General features: G+C 35.4%; 1 protein-coding gene and 1 long non-coding RNA gene across 2 annotated transcripts; one reads left to right on the top strand and one right to left on the bottom strand.

The window, feature by feature from the left end:
• Positions 1-1,741: 1,741 nt before the first annotated feature.
• Positions 1,742-2,722, top strand: LOC136981704 (uncharacterized). Its single transcript, XM_067278046.1, has one exon. The coding sequence runs from the start codon at positions 1,742-1,744 to the stop codon at positions 2,720-2,722; it is 981 nt and encodes a 326-aa protein (XP_067134147.1).
• Positions 2,723-10,249: 7,527 nt separating this feature from the next.
• Positions 10,250-13,132, bottom strand: LOC136981698 (uncharacterized). The gene is made up of 3 exons (XR_010881760.1): positions 13,088-13,132; positions 11,586-11,659; positions 10,250-10,403 (listed from the first exon to the last, which is right to left on the bottom strand). It is a non-coding gene; the product is annotated as an uncharacterized lncRNA (long non-coding RNA).
• Between the last annotated feature and the right edge of the window lie 2,592 nt (positions 13,133-15,724).

Raw genomic sequence — 15,724 nt, 5'->3', positions numbered from 1 at the left:
CACAATGGGAGACACTGAAATGTTGTAAGAATAGGGCATATCGTTTGCTAGCACTAACAAATAGTAGGTGCGAGAACATGAAGGTCAGCGTGGCTTATATAGTCTCGGGAGGCGGTTCCACGGAATTTTAAGGGAAAGGAGTGACTGAAGGGTCATTGCTCTTATTAAGTGCAGCAACGAGTCTCTTAGTAGCGTCCTGTGAGTTGCAATTGATTACAATGCCATTTTTGATGTCTCTGGTCGCCGTTATTCCGACTTTCAATTGAGTAAGATCTACGTTTCTAGTGACTACTTCCATCGTTTCTTGTATGGATTTAGATTCATCATTGTTGTATATGATAACCACCTTGTCGTTGATGGGAGGTGGACGGAGCTTCAGGACGGACGCGTACATCCTAGGGCCTGACTGAGAAACGGCTGACTGCGGGCCTCATCGTCCGGAGCTACAGATACTTTATTTTTTGAAGTGACTACACGGTTGTAGTTGTTAAGTAATTCGTGGAATAAGTCCTTAGCCTTACCCAAGCTATCAGTGATTTGTTTTTTTTTTTAATTTCCGTTTTTTAGATTTCTGCTCTCCTCGAGAGCGGACAACGCGTCGCTAATGACCCGATCGAATACCACATGAATCTCGGCAACTCCCGTTCCTTTTATACCGGGTAACTTTTTCCCAGCATGCATCTATTTGCATACCGTCATTCTGATTTATCAGATTTACATATTCTATTATACACAAATGTTCTATTATTCTTCTTTATAAAGTATTTTTACATTATTATTGTCTATTTTACAATGATTATTTTTACAATGTAGATACCACGGTGACTCTTCTCTTTTTAATCGTATTGCAGCCTCGTGCTCTTTCAAGCGTATCTCCAGCTTCCTTTTGGTTTCTCCAACATAAGACTTTGTTTGTGGACAAGTACAAGACAATTTATAAATTACACCTGCAACATCGAGTTTGTTTAACATATTTGTATCATCTTTGTTTATAACATTAACTATATTCAACAATTTGTTCTTTTGTTTTGCCACGATACATATAAATCGATTTTTAAACAGTATTCTATATCTTTCATAAAGTTTATTTACATACGGAAAATCAACATATAGAGTACTACCTATATGATTTTTAACATTATATCTGTAATTTATAAAACAATTGTACCACTTACATAATAAATTCTTTTGATAATCATTCAATAAATATTTTTTAAAAAGCTGTTTTGTTTCTTTGTCTATGTCTTCTTGTAAAGATGTTCTGTTCACTGTTTTTCTAAAGCCCCTCGATGTGGGTTCCTGTCCGTGGTGAGGGGACCTCCCAGAGATGGTTTAGAAACCCTTCTTTACCATCACTGAGATCTGAATGCCCACCCACGTGTTTGCCGTGCGTGGTGTCCCGTATGTCGGAAAGGGGGATCCTGGTAGTTGAGGGGCAACATAACGTCCCCAACACATTGCTTTGGCCCCTGCTTCGAATAAACGGGAGGCTCAAATCAGGTTCCGTTTGAGTCAATCGGCTGGTCGTTGAGTCATTCTTGACCTCGGCTTGGAGTCAACTGATCGATGCAGACCAGGCGGACACGTCAGGCAAGATGTGCTCTTCCTGACTTCATTGTGAGGGTATAGCTCCTGGGAAACCCTGGTGTGATGGTCTATGGGAGTCTCCCATGTGACGGCATCCCCTTATTGGGCCCCATGGTGGGTGGGGTCACTAGGAGCTGAATAGTTATTATTAAACATGGATTCAATAAAACTAAAAACTACAAGCACTGATGCATCACGACCAAAGGAGGTCAGTTCCTCCAACCAACCAACTTATCTCATAGTACGTAGTACAACTGAAAAACCCATGTCTAAATGTTTCCCTTTCCTAATTCAAAAGTTGTTTCAATCAACTATTGGACATTTAAAGAAAATACGAAAATTGAGGTCAGGGGACCTACTGATAGAAGCAGCCTCCTCTCAACAGTCAGCAAAGCTGTTGAAAATGACATCTCTAGGAGACATAACAGTCACCATCACACCACACACAAGTTTGAACTCATCACGTGGTGTGATATCTGAGGTCGATCTGATGTCTGAAGATGAAGCAGACATCCAGATCGGTCTTGCAGATCAAGGTGTCACTGCTGTTCGACGCATCTCCATTCGTCGTGATGGCAAGCTGATACCGACTAAACATCTGATTCTCACTTTCGGAAAGCCAACATTGCCATCATTCGTTACTGCGGGATATCTTCGATGCCCAGTTCGACAATACGTTCCAAATCCGCTGCGTTGTATCAAATGCCAGCGATTTGGACATTCCCAGACCTCCTGCCGAGGCAAAAGCTTATGTGCACAGTGTGGAACTGAAGGCCACAACAGTACTGAATGTAAAAGTACTCCACACTGTGTGAACTGCCAGGATGCCCATCCAGCCTATTCTCGGAAATGCCCTGCATGGCAAAGAGAAAAAGAAATTCAACGCCTAAAAACAGTTAACAACATACCTTACCCAGAGGCTCGGCGCATGGTCACTCAAAGTGCATCATTACAACAAAAGACATTTGCTTCTGTTTTGAAGTCCACAAAGACATGTGGGGTTCAGACAGACATTTCTGTTTCACCAAATGAATCTCTCACTCGCCATGCTAGATGCTTGTTAACTCAATCTACAGATACAGAAGTAAAAGAGAATATAAAGAAAAAACACCCCTACCTAAAGCAGGGATTGTAACCAGAAATGTGGGTTCTAAAAAAGCTAATAAGAACCCACTCAACAAACAAAACTTAAAATCAGCCCTCTCTAAATCTAAAAGATCAGAGACTCAGTCTATGAGTGAGTTCTCTGACTTCTCAGATGAGGAGACTAATAAGGTGGTTACACCACCAAACTCGCCTCCAAAAGGCAAATCGGCTGTAAAACTAAAGAGGGATACTTTTATAAAGAATGCTGCCTCAACCACATAATGGATTATAAAATAATCCAATGGAACTGTCGTGGTTTCCGCAACAACTTTTTTGACGTTAAACACATGACATCATCTACCACATCTCTCTGCGTGGCACTCCAGGAAACACATCTAAAACCTGGAGAAAAAATTACTTTAAAAGGATTTGATCTTTACCGTAAGGATGATGATAGCCACACTCGCGCCAGTGGAGGTGTGGCTATACTGGTTTCAAACCGCATCCCGTCCTTACCGGTACAAATAACAACAGAGCTGCAAGCGGTGGCAGTCAAAATCTCTATTGGAGTAACTGTCACAGTTTGTTCCATATACTTGCCACCAGATGTCAGAGTCGATGAAGATGAATTGGATGCCTTGGTTGAACAACTGCCGACTCCATTCCTTTTACTCGGTGATTTCAATGGCCACAACCCAATGTGGGGCAGTCCTGACATAAACCGTCGAGGCAGGGCCATTGAGAGATTTATAGGCCATCACCAACTGTATTTATTTAATACTGGAGAAGTGACATACTTTCACGCCCCAACAAGAACATTTACTGCCATTGATTTGACATTAGCTAGTCCAAATCTGTTTTCAGCGTTTACATGGAAGGTTGGATGTAATCCACTTTCCAGCGACCACTTCCCAATATTTTTAGAATATCGAGGCAGAGAAAGCTGTGAAACAGCCCGTCCACCACGCTGGAAATTTGAAACGGCAGATTGGCCTGCATTTTCCTCTTTGGCTAACATTACTAAGGAAATGGTCAATACTGTCAATATCAATGATGCAGTAGAAGTTGTCACTTCCAGTATTATTCAGGCAGCCAAAAAAACAATGGGGAAAACGTCAACCAGATATCCAAAACATTCGAAACCATGGTGGGATCAGAATTGTGAGGCAGCATTTAAAAAACAAAAGAAAGCATGGGGGATTTTCAGAAGATACCCCACTGCTGAGAATTTGATAGCTTTTAAAAAAGCAAAGGCAAATGCCAGAAAAATAAGAAGGCAAAGCCAAAGGGATTCTTGGAGGAAGTATGTTTCTAGCATAACATCTTCCACCAGCTCAAAAGCAGTCTGGGATAAAATCCATAAAATTAATGGAGAAATATGCTTCTCACTCTCTGTCCATGCTGGAAAATAATGGCACAATAATCAGTGACATAAAAGGTATTGCTGATTTGTTGGGTGAAACCTTTTTGTCTTCATCCAGCAATATTATGTATACAAAGGATTTTCAGGCTTACAAATTGCAAACTGAAAAACAATATCTAAACTTCCACTCTCCATCTAATGAGGAATATAATGTGCTATTCAGCAGAATAGAACTATGTACAGCAATCTCTCGCTCGGGGAATACTGCTGTAGGCCCGGATAAAATTCATTACAGCATGATTAAAAATCTGTCAGACAATTCCCTCAGTAATCTTCTGAATCTGTTTGACAGAATATGAACAGAACATACTTTTTTAGACTCTTGGAGGCTATCTATCATAATTCCCATACCCAAGCCAGGTAAAGACCACAAGAATCCCTCTAATTATAGACCAATTTCTCTGACTAGTTGTCTTTGCAAACTTTTCGAGAGAATGGTAAACAGATGCCTGATGTTCCTCTTAGAGGAAAAGAACTACTATTCACCACATGAGAGTGGATTTCGTAGGAACAGAAGTACCACAGACAATTTAGTAATTCTTGAAACATCTATACGCGAAGCGTTTGTAAGACGACAGCACTTAGTGTCTGTTTTTTTTTATATAGAGACGGCTTACGATCGCTGCTGGCGATACGGTATACTCTGTCATCTGCATGAATTCGGATTACGGGGTAATTTGCTAATTTTTATAAAAAACTTCTTGCAGAATCGTAGATTCCAAGTCAGGATGGGCAACACTTTTTCTAGGCCTTTCACACAAGAAGAAGGTGTTCCTCAAGGTTGTATTTTGAGTTTGACTCAGCTATGCTGTTAATTTTTACTAGGAACAGAGTGTCTCTTTCCCAGTGTGAAACACACTCTGTATGTGGATGACTTTCAGATCTCCTGCCAGTCTAGTAACATGGGTTTCATCGAGAGACAACTGCAAATTTTGCTAAACCGCATAGACAATTGGTTTAAGATTAATGGTTTTACTTTTAATGCAGAGAAGACCTTTTGCATCCACTTTTGCCGAAGGCGTGGTTTGCACCTGGACTTGGAAATTTACCTAAATGGGGTTAAAATTTCAATAGTCAATGAGGCAAAGTTTTTGGGTGTTGTGTTTGACCAAAAACTGACGTTCTTATCACACTTGCGCAATTTGAAGAGTAGATGTTTAAAATCTCTGAACTTTTTAAAGGTACTGTGCTGCTCATCCTGGGGAGCAGACAAATGTTCGATGCTCAGGATATATAGAGCTCTCGTTCGCTGTAAGCTGGACTATGGAAGCGTTGTCTATGGCTCTACGCGAGAATCTACTTTTCGGATGCTGGATCCAATCCACCATCAAGCATTGCGTTTGTGCACTGGTGCATTTCGAACTTCTCCTGTTCAAAGTTTGTACGTGGATGCTTATGAGCCTCCACTATCTCTCAGGAGAGAGCAGTTGTCTCTGTTCTATTATATTTAGCAAAAATTACAGATTAAATCTTCAGTTGATTGTATAGTATCAGATACTCAGCTGATAAGATTATTTGCAGCCTGCCCAAGTAGTGTCTTTACATTCAGCATAAGAATGGAGAATGTCAGCAGCACGATTGACTTGGATATGGGCAACATTTCACAGCCTGAGCTTTACAGTATATCACTTTGGTCAACTCCTGTGATAAATGTTGATCTTAGCTTAAAGCAATTTCCTAAGGAATCCACCCCAGATTACATGTATAGACAGGACTTTGCTGAAATTTGACATCGTGACAGGAATTTAATTCCTATATACACTGATGGGTCTAAATCGGATGATTACGTTGGGTCAGTTTTTGTCTGCCAGAATGAAATTGTGGCAGAACAAATCACACCAAATTCCTTTATTTTTACTGCGGAGTTGCAGGCTATTTATTTAGCCCTAAAGTATATAAATAGGAAAGGTCATCGTTGCTGCGTGATTTACACTGACTCAGTTAGTGCACTTCAGGCTTTGATCTCGTATGAACCTAGTTCTCACTTCATAGTGATTAAAATTCGTAAGCTGATTTGCCATCTTTTTGCGAGGAATTTCTCTATAAAATTTTGTTGGGTTCCAGGCCATGTAGGTATAAGAGGAAATGAAGAAGCTGACGCAGCTGCAAAGTCAGCAAGACCTTCTCAGCATACAATGTTTATTGAAGGAGGTGACTTGAAGCTAGTTGTTAAAAAACGACTAGAGGAGAGATGGCAAAATGTGTGGAACGCACAAGTCCACAATAAACTACACGAGATCAAACCTGTGATAGAAAATTGGACACAGAAGAAACCCTATGACAGGAGATCTGAGGTCATTCTTACTCGTTTGAGAATTGGACATACTCGACTGACTCATCAATACCTTTTGAAGGGTGATGACCAGCCTGTATGTCAGTATTGCAACTGTAATGTAAGTGTTAAGCACATACTGAGCAATTGCACTGCCTCTGAACGGATTCGTAGGCAGCATTTTGGAAATGCAAGTTTTAAAGAGATTTTGGGCCAGAGGCCAAATGTTGATAAATTATTGAACTTACTAAAAGTTACAAATATTTATAAAGAAATTTAATTATTTATTTATTTATATCTATATACATGTTGTTGTTATACACAGTTTAACTGTTGTATATTTTTGTTATTGGTTTTTTGTTTTTTGTATTGTTCATTTTTATTGTTATTAATGTACATATATATACTATAAGTTGTGGCGCAGCTTGGCCTATGTGGCCCTTGTGCCACTAAACTTTAACCAACCAACCAACCAACCTTTTCTAAGGCCCATAATAAAGACATTTTTCTTTGTTTCTGTGGGACAATATGATTTATAGTTAACTGTCTTTTTCGTATTACACAATTTTTCATACTTTATCTCTTAAAAAACGATAAAAAAGAGATAATCTCTTTGAATGTATCTTGACAATCCAGCCTATCGGTTCTTTGACATTTCGAGTCAACTCCCATTTCCCGCCTCGACATTGACTTTTTATATTCGTCAACAGCAGGTCGGATGACCAAACGATGGTGGCGCATTCAAAGTCCAACGATCGCTTTCTCAATCGTCTTCTTGTAATGGCGACCGTTACCAGTTTGAAAAAAGGCGGGAATCGTGTCTCTATTCGATTCTACTCCGACACTTGGGCAATCTGCCTAAGGAGGTTTTTTAAAAGTAAACTAGCTGTAGGCCTATTACAGTAGAACGTTGATTATCCAAATCAATTGGGGACTGGGGTTGTTTGGAAAATCGATTTTTTGGATAACCGATGTAAATACATGTACTGACATTTAGAAGTCGTGAGGATGTTTTAAACTCTTTGCATGCAATTGGCTCATATTGTATACATGGTGAATTTTCATCTCGAATACCTCATTTTATTTATAAAAGTTTTTGCTCAAATGTAATAACGCGGGGCCCAGTTTGAGTTTTTGTTTGTCTTCACAAGGGACTTTGGGTAATAATATACAGTTAAAAGAAAATAAAGAATCGTCTTTAACATTTATAATTAGACGATTTCTAAAAAAGATTTTAGTACTTCAAATGAAAAACACAACCAAACAATAATTTTAATTTGAAAAGTATGATATTTTGTTTACAAAATTACAAAAAACGCGTTTACATTGTAATTATTGAAAGTTAAATTTCTCAAAAACAGCTCCAGATAATATTCTAAACCAGGGATAGGCAACCCGCGGCTTTCGGGCCGCATGCGGCCCTCAGTAATATTTTTTTGCGGCCCGCGTGACATAAAATATGAATAAATATATCAATTTTCCAGCTTAATGAGATATTCAACAAAAATTCAAACGTTATTTTCTACAACTTATATTTGTGAATAGTATTTTCGCAATGAATTTAGTAAAAAATTAAAACAAGAAATCGACTAACAGACACATGGAAACTAATTTAAAACTAGCAGTGACTAATATTTGGCTAAATATTTTTGATATATTACGTTTAGATCAGTGCCAGAATCAGTTTAGATATATTAAGTATACCTATGTTATTTATAATTATACATGAATAAAGAATTGTGATTTACCGACAGTTCCCCCCCTCTTTTCTCTTGTGTGCGGCACGCGTCAGTGAAAAAGTTTTGAAATGTGGCCCTTACGTAGAAAAAGGTTGCTCATCCCTCTTCTAAACAAATTTAGAAAATAATGAATAATTTTTAAATGTTTATTGTGTCTAGAGAAATCGGACAAGGTTTCAAAAAAATCTATCAATGAGTTGTGTAAATTTTCCGGCATTTATGAAATTTTACTTTTTAATTAAATAACATTTACATCATTAATCAAAGTAAACAACTAAAATTGTGTGTGGCGTCGTCTATTACCAGATTTTGTTATAAAATATTTATATTTTTAATTATTATAAAACAGCAAATAAACTTAATTTTGAGGGTAGAGATGCGTTTTATAAAACACTAAACGCTACCAACAAGTAAATTTCTTCATTAAGTCTGATTCCTCACGAGATATACTCTCTAGATCTCCATCCCCTCGATCTTTCACAACCAAAATTTAACAGCATCAATGTTCCTTATGTAGAAGTTACGTTTGAAATTTGTAGAAGTGACAAATTTCGTTTCACAATCCTGAGATATAAAACGAAATAAACGCTAACACACGCGCACATATTCACGAAATTTGTTTTGGTTTGCTTTTTTGTTTACAAGAATCTCAAAATGTGCAGATTTGCAAAAAACTCGAGGGTTAAATTTGAAACGATTTCAATACTTTTTATTGTTATATATACATAACAGCTGGGGAAAGTAAAAACGACGTTTAAAACTAGTTTCAGCATAAAATACACGCATAGAAACAAGTAAGAAGAGAAAAAGTCCAGCATCAAGTTGTGTAACTTTTCCGGCAACTCATTTAAAAATGAGTGCGATGCTATGTATTATGATATTAAATTATATAAAATTTTCCAAATTAATTATAATAAAATGAAAAAGCGTAATTTTGAGGACATGGTATAAGAAATTTTAAATGCTAATAAGTAGTAAATTTTTCACTAAGTCTGATCTCACTTGAAAAGTGACTGATGACTCCTCCTCCATCTTCTTACCCTACAAGCTTCACTTAATCGAATTTATTAGCATCCGTCCTCTAATACTCAAACCACCATGCAGAATTTTAGAAATTTTTCACAAAATAAACAGTATCTCCAAATTGAGTAAATGAAATTGTGCCACCCGCAAGCACTAACACCCTTACATAGAGACAAAAACATCTCAAAATTTTTTACATTTCTGGAAGTTTTAAGGACGTGAAGTACAAAAATGTAAAAATGTACGGAGGCCATTTTTTGCTTATACTTCTGGCTACTTTTGGCTATACTTTCCCTCTTTCACATATGGGAGCTGCATAAGTTAATAAACGCGCAACCAGTTGCTCAACTTTCCCGGAAACATTTAAAATTTTGGTAGCGCCATCTAAAGTGACTGCTCTAGATCATATTTTGTTTTTAAAAATTATAATTTTTAACTATTATAAAATAACAGGATCAATTTTGAATGTTGGGATGAGTTTTTAAAAAAATTGTAAATATCAATAACGAATGCAATTGTCATTAATTCCGACCCTACTGATACATAGACCCCTATTATCTCCTCACTCCCTCAACCTTTAACCATCAAAATTTAACAGCATCAATCCACCTAATAAATAAGTCTTCCTTGAAAATTTCAGAATTTTTTGACAAAAAGCTGACAACTTCAAACACTGCCACAAAAAATGTGCCACACACTAACATTCATACATACAGAAATTAACCCCGACCTTTGATTTTTCTGATGTTTCAAGGTGTCCTAAGTCCAAAAATGTAAAAGTCTGATGAGTCATTTTTGCCAGATCGCCATACTTTCTCTATATTATAACAGCCGGGAAAGTAAAATAAAATTTTTAATCATCCTATTCATTAATAATTATATTTTCACAATTTTATTTAAAAACTTTATACATTTTCCCTATTTTTGTCACTCAGTTTAATAAATCAAGCTAATCATATTTTTCGTTTCTTATAAATTGATGTACGAATGTCATTTGCATGATCACTTAGCGCCTTACGAAGGAAATCTGTATTGGTCTTCTGAAAAGTTTGTAAAAGTTGAAATCAATTCATTTAAAATAAATAGCATAAAACAAAGTTTTATTAGCTTTATTTATTTATTATTTTCACATTAACATTACTATTTCAACCTGTTTTGTCTATTTCAGTATCATTACTATCCTGTTCAGTCTTTTCACAATTTCCGTTTACCATGGTGCAAGCAGTAAGTAAAGTTCCTGATAAGGCCTTTAGTAGGTCTATAAGTCTAATATCTGAAAAGAGAAAAATCCATGAAAAAAATAGAAATAGAAGAATCCAAATGTTAATTGTTTTATTTAATAGACACATGTATATGAATTATAACTTTTTAAATCATAGATGTACTGTACTTCATTGATATATTCATTTCAGCACTGAAATTACAAGAAATACAAATGCTCTATTCTCGAAATGTAAAAATGATTCACAATTTTTTTTTTACAATTTAAAAAAAAATAAATATGAACATATACACCAGTTTAAATTACACCAATAATTACAAAATGGCGGCAGAGATTAACTATGGGAAATTTAATGCAAACACGTCAAAGAGTTAAGCAATTTGTAGATGAAACCAGGAGAAAAAAAGAGTCTGAGTTTTTAAGTAGCGTAAATTTTTTGGAAGATTATCGAGAATTCGAAATTTGTTGAGACCACTCAAAAGGTTTGAAAGTTTCGGGGAAGGGAATTAAATCAGAGAAAATGAATGAGAGGTAAGAGTGTTTGCTATACGATACCTGAGAGTAACTGTGCGGAATTTAGCCCAGATCGGTCAAATAGTTTAGAAGTTTGTAGGGGTAATGAAAATCAATAGGAAGGAATGAGGGGTTCGAGTTTTAAGGCAGCTTATGTCAGTGGTATATTATCCTATCGGCAAGATTGTCAATGCCTGGGATCTTCACCAATAGAGAGCGCAAACTTTTCTTTTATTAACTCATTACTGTAATAAGAACGTTGAAATATAAATTTCAGACGTAGCTGCAGACACTAGATTTCAGTTTGGTGCAGTGGCTGGGTACACGGGCAAAGAACATAATCCTATAGAGGGCGCATTAAAAATCAAACAAAGATATCGGGGGGCGCAACAAAAATCAAATCAAAGATATTCTTATAAATATATTTCTAAAGTCAACACTGAACACACGTCTCCATAATTCATATCTGCCTGTGCTGCATTAAGTGTAATGTCCCACTGGCTTATGTGATGTACCGTACATGGGAAAGTGATAAGCTTTCTAATGGTAAAAGAATTAGAAAAGTCAGTTCAATATATTCTAAGAATACTTCAAAGTAAAAACAAACAAACAATTCAATATATTAGTATAGATATAAATAATGATTAATGGTGATTTTAACTATTACTTGGATAAATTTACAAATCGTTAATTAATACATCAATGCGAACAGAAAAATACCTGAATTTGATTTATCCGGCATTGTTGTCACTTCTGTCGGCTTACACAAGATTAGAGGTAAAACAAGTGTTATACTGGAAGCAGAAATAAAAAATATTTTACCAGTGGTGAAAAAACATTTAGTAGATATATTCTAGAATAATTCTATAAAATTACATGTAAACCTTACTACAAACAATGCTATGGTGATAAGTGTTAGAGATAGTACGTGAGAAATTTATCACAAGAACAAACGTTTCGAACAAGTGAATGATTTTCCAAACACGGACAAAACACAATACATTCATTCCATGAATAACACCATAAGAGATTAGAGTGCAAAAGCTCGAGGATATTTCTTACATTTATATGTAAATTCGCAATGAACAAACGTATATCAAAAAATTTCAAAATGACAGTGTACAGAAGTTCGTGTGCTTGTCTATGGTAGTAACACAGGAATCTGGTGAATGATATTTCTGAAACGGCTTTACATTGACAAGATAGAGAAATTAGAATGTTACATGAAAGAGAATGCCATACAAAAGAATAGCAAAATTGTTTCACTTTAATTTGGCAATACGTAAAAGAATAAATGAAACGTATTTTCTGAGGAATGTATATGTGGAAAGAAATGAAAGGCAAAGAATTATATCTACAAAGAAATTTTGATTTCAGTACGTGAATGAGAATCTGATAAATTTAAAACTCATCAGCATGAGGGGAATACTAACAGACGGAGAGAGATGCATATAGCAAAAGAGATGAACAAGAAAATTGTGCGCAAGATCTTGATTAACGAGTGAATGTACTGTATGTATCATCCTCTTGTCGCAATCATTGTAGAATATTTTTCTGATAATTCCTATTTACAAAATACGTTGAATGACACTTTTATCCTAGTTATTATAGACTATGCCTAAAATGTCAAACGCTTAGAGACTTTAGACACCCCCAGATTTATTTTTATGTTATAGAACTCTAATTCTAGTAGTATCTTGTCAACAAGATACTACACAAGTAAATCTCTCATGAGTTCCATATGAACTTGTTGAAGTGTCGATACTACGCTCCTTCCTAGAACATCAAACCACTTAAAACCGGAAGAGCTAACACTAATCCTGTTGCCTCAAAATATTGCTCATATTCCATAAACCATATGAAAATGACTGACTAATCTGAATTGACAAACTTCCAAGCATAAAGAAACAACAAAAATACGTTCTATATCTATTAATGCACTGCCTTCTATGTTTAATATACACTCCATCATTCATATCTTTATACCTATATTTCTGAATTTTTTATATTAATATTTTTATGCAAATAACCTTTTCAGTTTAGTTGGTGCAATATTATAACAATCCGGCAATCCTTGAAATATCTAGATTTACAAGACAGCATTATTCTTACATATTCATTTAGAACGAGCTACAATTTATGATTAAAATTAACAAAATATTAGTAAAAATTTATTAAATTTTTTTTTACTTTTTAGTTTACTAGATTTTGGTGAAACTTACGAAAAGGAAATGGCCAAAACCTTCATCTTGGATCAATTTACTCTGCGCTCTACTTTTGGATATGATTAAATTCAGCTTTATATACTTTATAGCAATTGTTTTTGATGCGGTGTTTATGAAAATAAGAAAGAAAATATCATACGTTGAATTTTTGGGTCGATTTATGATATTTTCTTTCTTATTTTCATAAACACCGCATCAAAAACAATTGCTGTAAAGTACATAAAGCTGAATTTAATCATATCAAAAAGTAGGACGCAGAGTACATTGATCCAATACGAAGGTTTTGAATTTCGAAATTACGTTGGATTTTTGGGTCGATTTAATTCCGAAATTCAAAACCTTCGTGTTCGATCTATTTACTCTGCGCTCTACTTTTGGATGTGATTAATTTCAGCTATATATATACAAGAAAATTAAGGTAAAAATTATCTGTCACGAAAGGCATTCGAGTTGTGATAAACGGAATTTCAATATACTTAAAGCAGAATCTTAATGTTAAAATATACAGTAAGTGAAGACAAAAGTTATGGAATTTTACTGTGTTTTCAGGGTTGTTTTATCAAGTATTTGTGTTTATTCTTGTGTTTCAGATAGTAGAACACCCCAAAATGATTTTAGGTGAAACAATTGCCCCCGATAGATGAAGTTGTTCTAGGTCAAGCTGACCTAAAAAATATACTTTTACTTGATCCCCAAAAATATTCTTATCCTCATGTATATAAAACTTGGATTACATGAATGGAGTTTGAGATTAAATTAAAACAACAAAGAAATTCTTTAATATACTTTGATATATATAGGATCAAAAATGCAAACGGATTAACCAAATCGAAGTAACTAAACGTTCCACGTATTGCGTAAGATAGAGCGTTTACAATATAAGTTTCATGATGCTGCTAAATAGCACTTTATTTCTTTTGTCGGCGGCAATCTTCTGTTTTACTGGCCGAAGATCGAGGCAGAAAACTAAAGTAGACAAGAACTTTTCTCAGGGCTGCTTCTGACGGAAATCTCGAAAAACGGGATTTTTACCCTTTTTCTCGGAATGTGTTCCAATCGGGTGATAATTTATCGCAGATCAGACAAGATCTGAGGGTGATCGCGCCCACTTCACCACGGGAAGTGTTTTTTTTATCTTGACAAACAGATGGAAGTTGTGTTTTTCACTTTTACCAATTTCGACAGTAATAGCAAATTTTATGATTTATTTTTTTAATTAATTAAAGAATTTGTAAAATTGTTAGATAATCAATGTAAATTCTAGATAAATCTCTCTTAAAAGTAAATAAAATAGGTTAAATTGTCTCCAAGTTCTCACACATTTATAAAGCATTATACTATTGTATACTAGTTTAGCATTAGCTACAATACACGTTAAAAAATAGACAGAAATTTGTAAAAGTCAACTATATTTTCTACATTTACTATTTACTAAATTTTCGATGGAACTTACCAGCAGAAAATGACCAAAACCTTCATTCTGGATCGATATACTTTTATCAGAAATGATTTTTTTTTTTTTTTTTAATATACTTCTTTATATAGCAATTCACGCATTTTCAGCAACTTACAATTGCTGAATATGCATGAATCATTTGGATTTCAAAATCTTTATTCTCTGTGGCCACTAAGAGAGCACTAGGACGAGTCCGTCGTTAATTCCTCAGCTACGGACGGAAGAATAAAGATAAAAATGTAAACCTTAGTATTAAAAATTACTTTTCATTATTTAATAAACAATCGGTTTGTAAATTAATTAAATTATATCGTATTTATAATAATTCGTTTGTTGATATTTCAAAATTGCAAATCATAACAAACATCAAAACAAACTACAAAAAGTCGTTTATCATGTTAATTGTTAGTGATATTCAAATTTTCTTTAATAAATTACAATACAGTGGTGCCTCATATAACGTACTGTACTGTACTTAATCCGTTCCAGGTGCACGTCCGTTAAGTGAAACGTCCGTTATACGAAACGCATTTCCCATAGAAATACATGTTAAAATGTCTAATTCGTTCCGCAGCATAAAATAACCGTACTGTATCAAAAAAAAATGAACATGGGGTGCGTTCTTTTATTCCTCCGCGTAACTCTGCGCGAGCGACATCCGTTAAAAAATTCCCGCGGAACGCGTTCCTAAATTCCGGTGGGAGTGCACGCCGTCGAACGGCAAAAACGGCCGCTTGTAGCAGTAGTTTACGGTGGAAAGCAACATGGCGTCCTCCATGGCTCAGATAGTTTCATTTCCGAGTCCATTATGTGGTTTTATGAATGAAAATTTAGAAATTGTGAAAGCGCGAGTTAGCGCACGCGGTGATGTAAGTGTTTTTACGAATTTTTTTCGAGGCTATTTTGAATGCTCTTTCAACAAATAATCTATTTTATGGTTAAATTTTACAATTGAGACCCTTCTTTTGACTTTAAAAGCTCATATTTTAGAATTATAGATTCCTCCATCGCGATACTATCGATAGTGCGGGCGCCACCATCTTTCTTTCTTTCACCGTCCTTCCTAAATGCCTACAAACAGCAGTGCACTCCCGTAGTAGCGGAGACGCAGAGCGACCGCTATTAAAGAACGAGCCCATGGAGCAGTCACCAATTATGCCGAAACTCCGTTGTTCGCA

This window comes from Centruroides vittatus, unplaced genomic scaffold (assembly GCF_030686945.1).
Source record: "Centruroides vittatus isolate TY-2023 unplaced genomic scaffold, ASM3068694v2 contig_79, whole genome shotgun sequence".
Lineage (NCBI taxonomy): Eukaryota > Metazoa > Arthropoda > Arachnida > Scorpiones > Buthidae > Centruroides > Centruroides vittatus.
The sequence above is the reverse complement of the archived record's forward strand: the minus strand, read 5'-3'. Positions and strand labels throughout refer to the sequence as shown.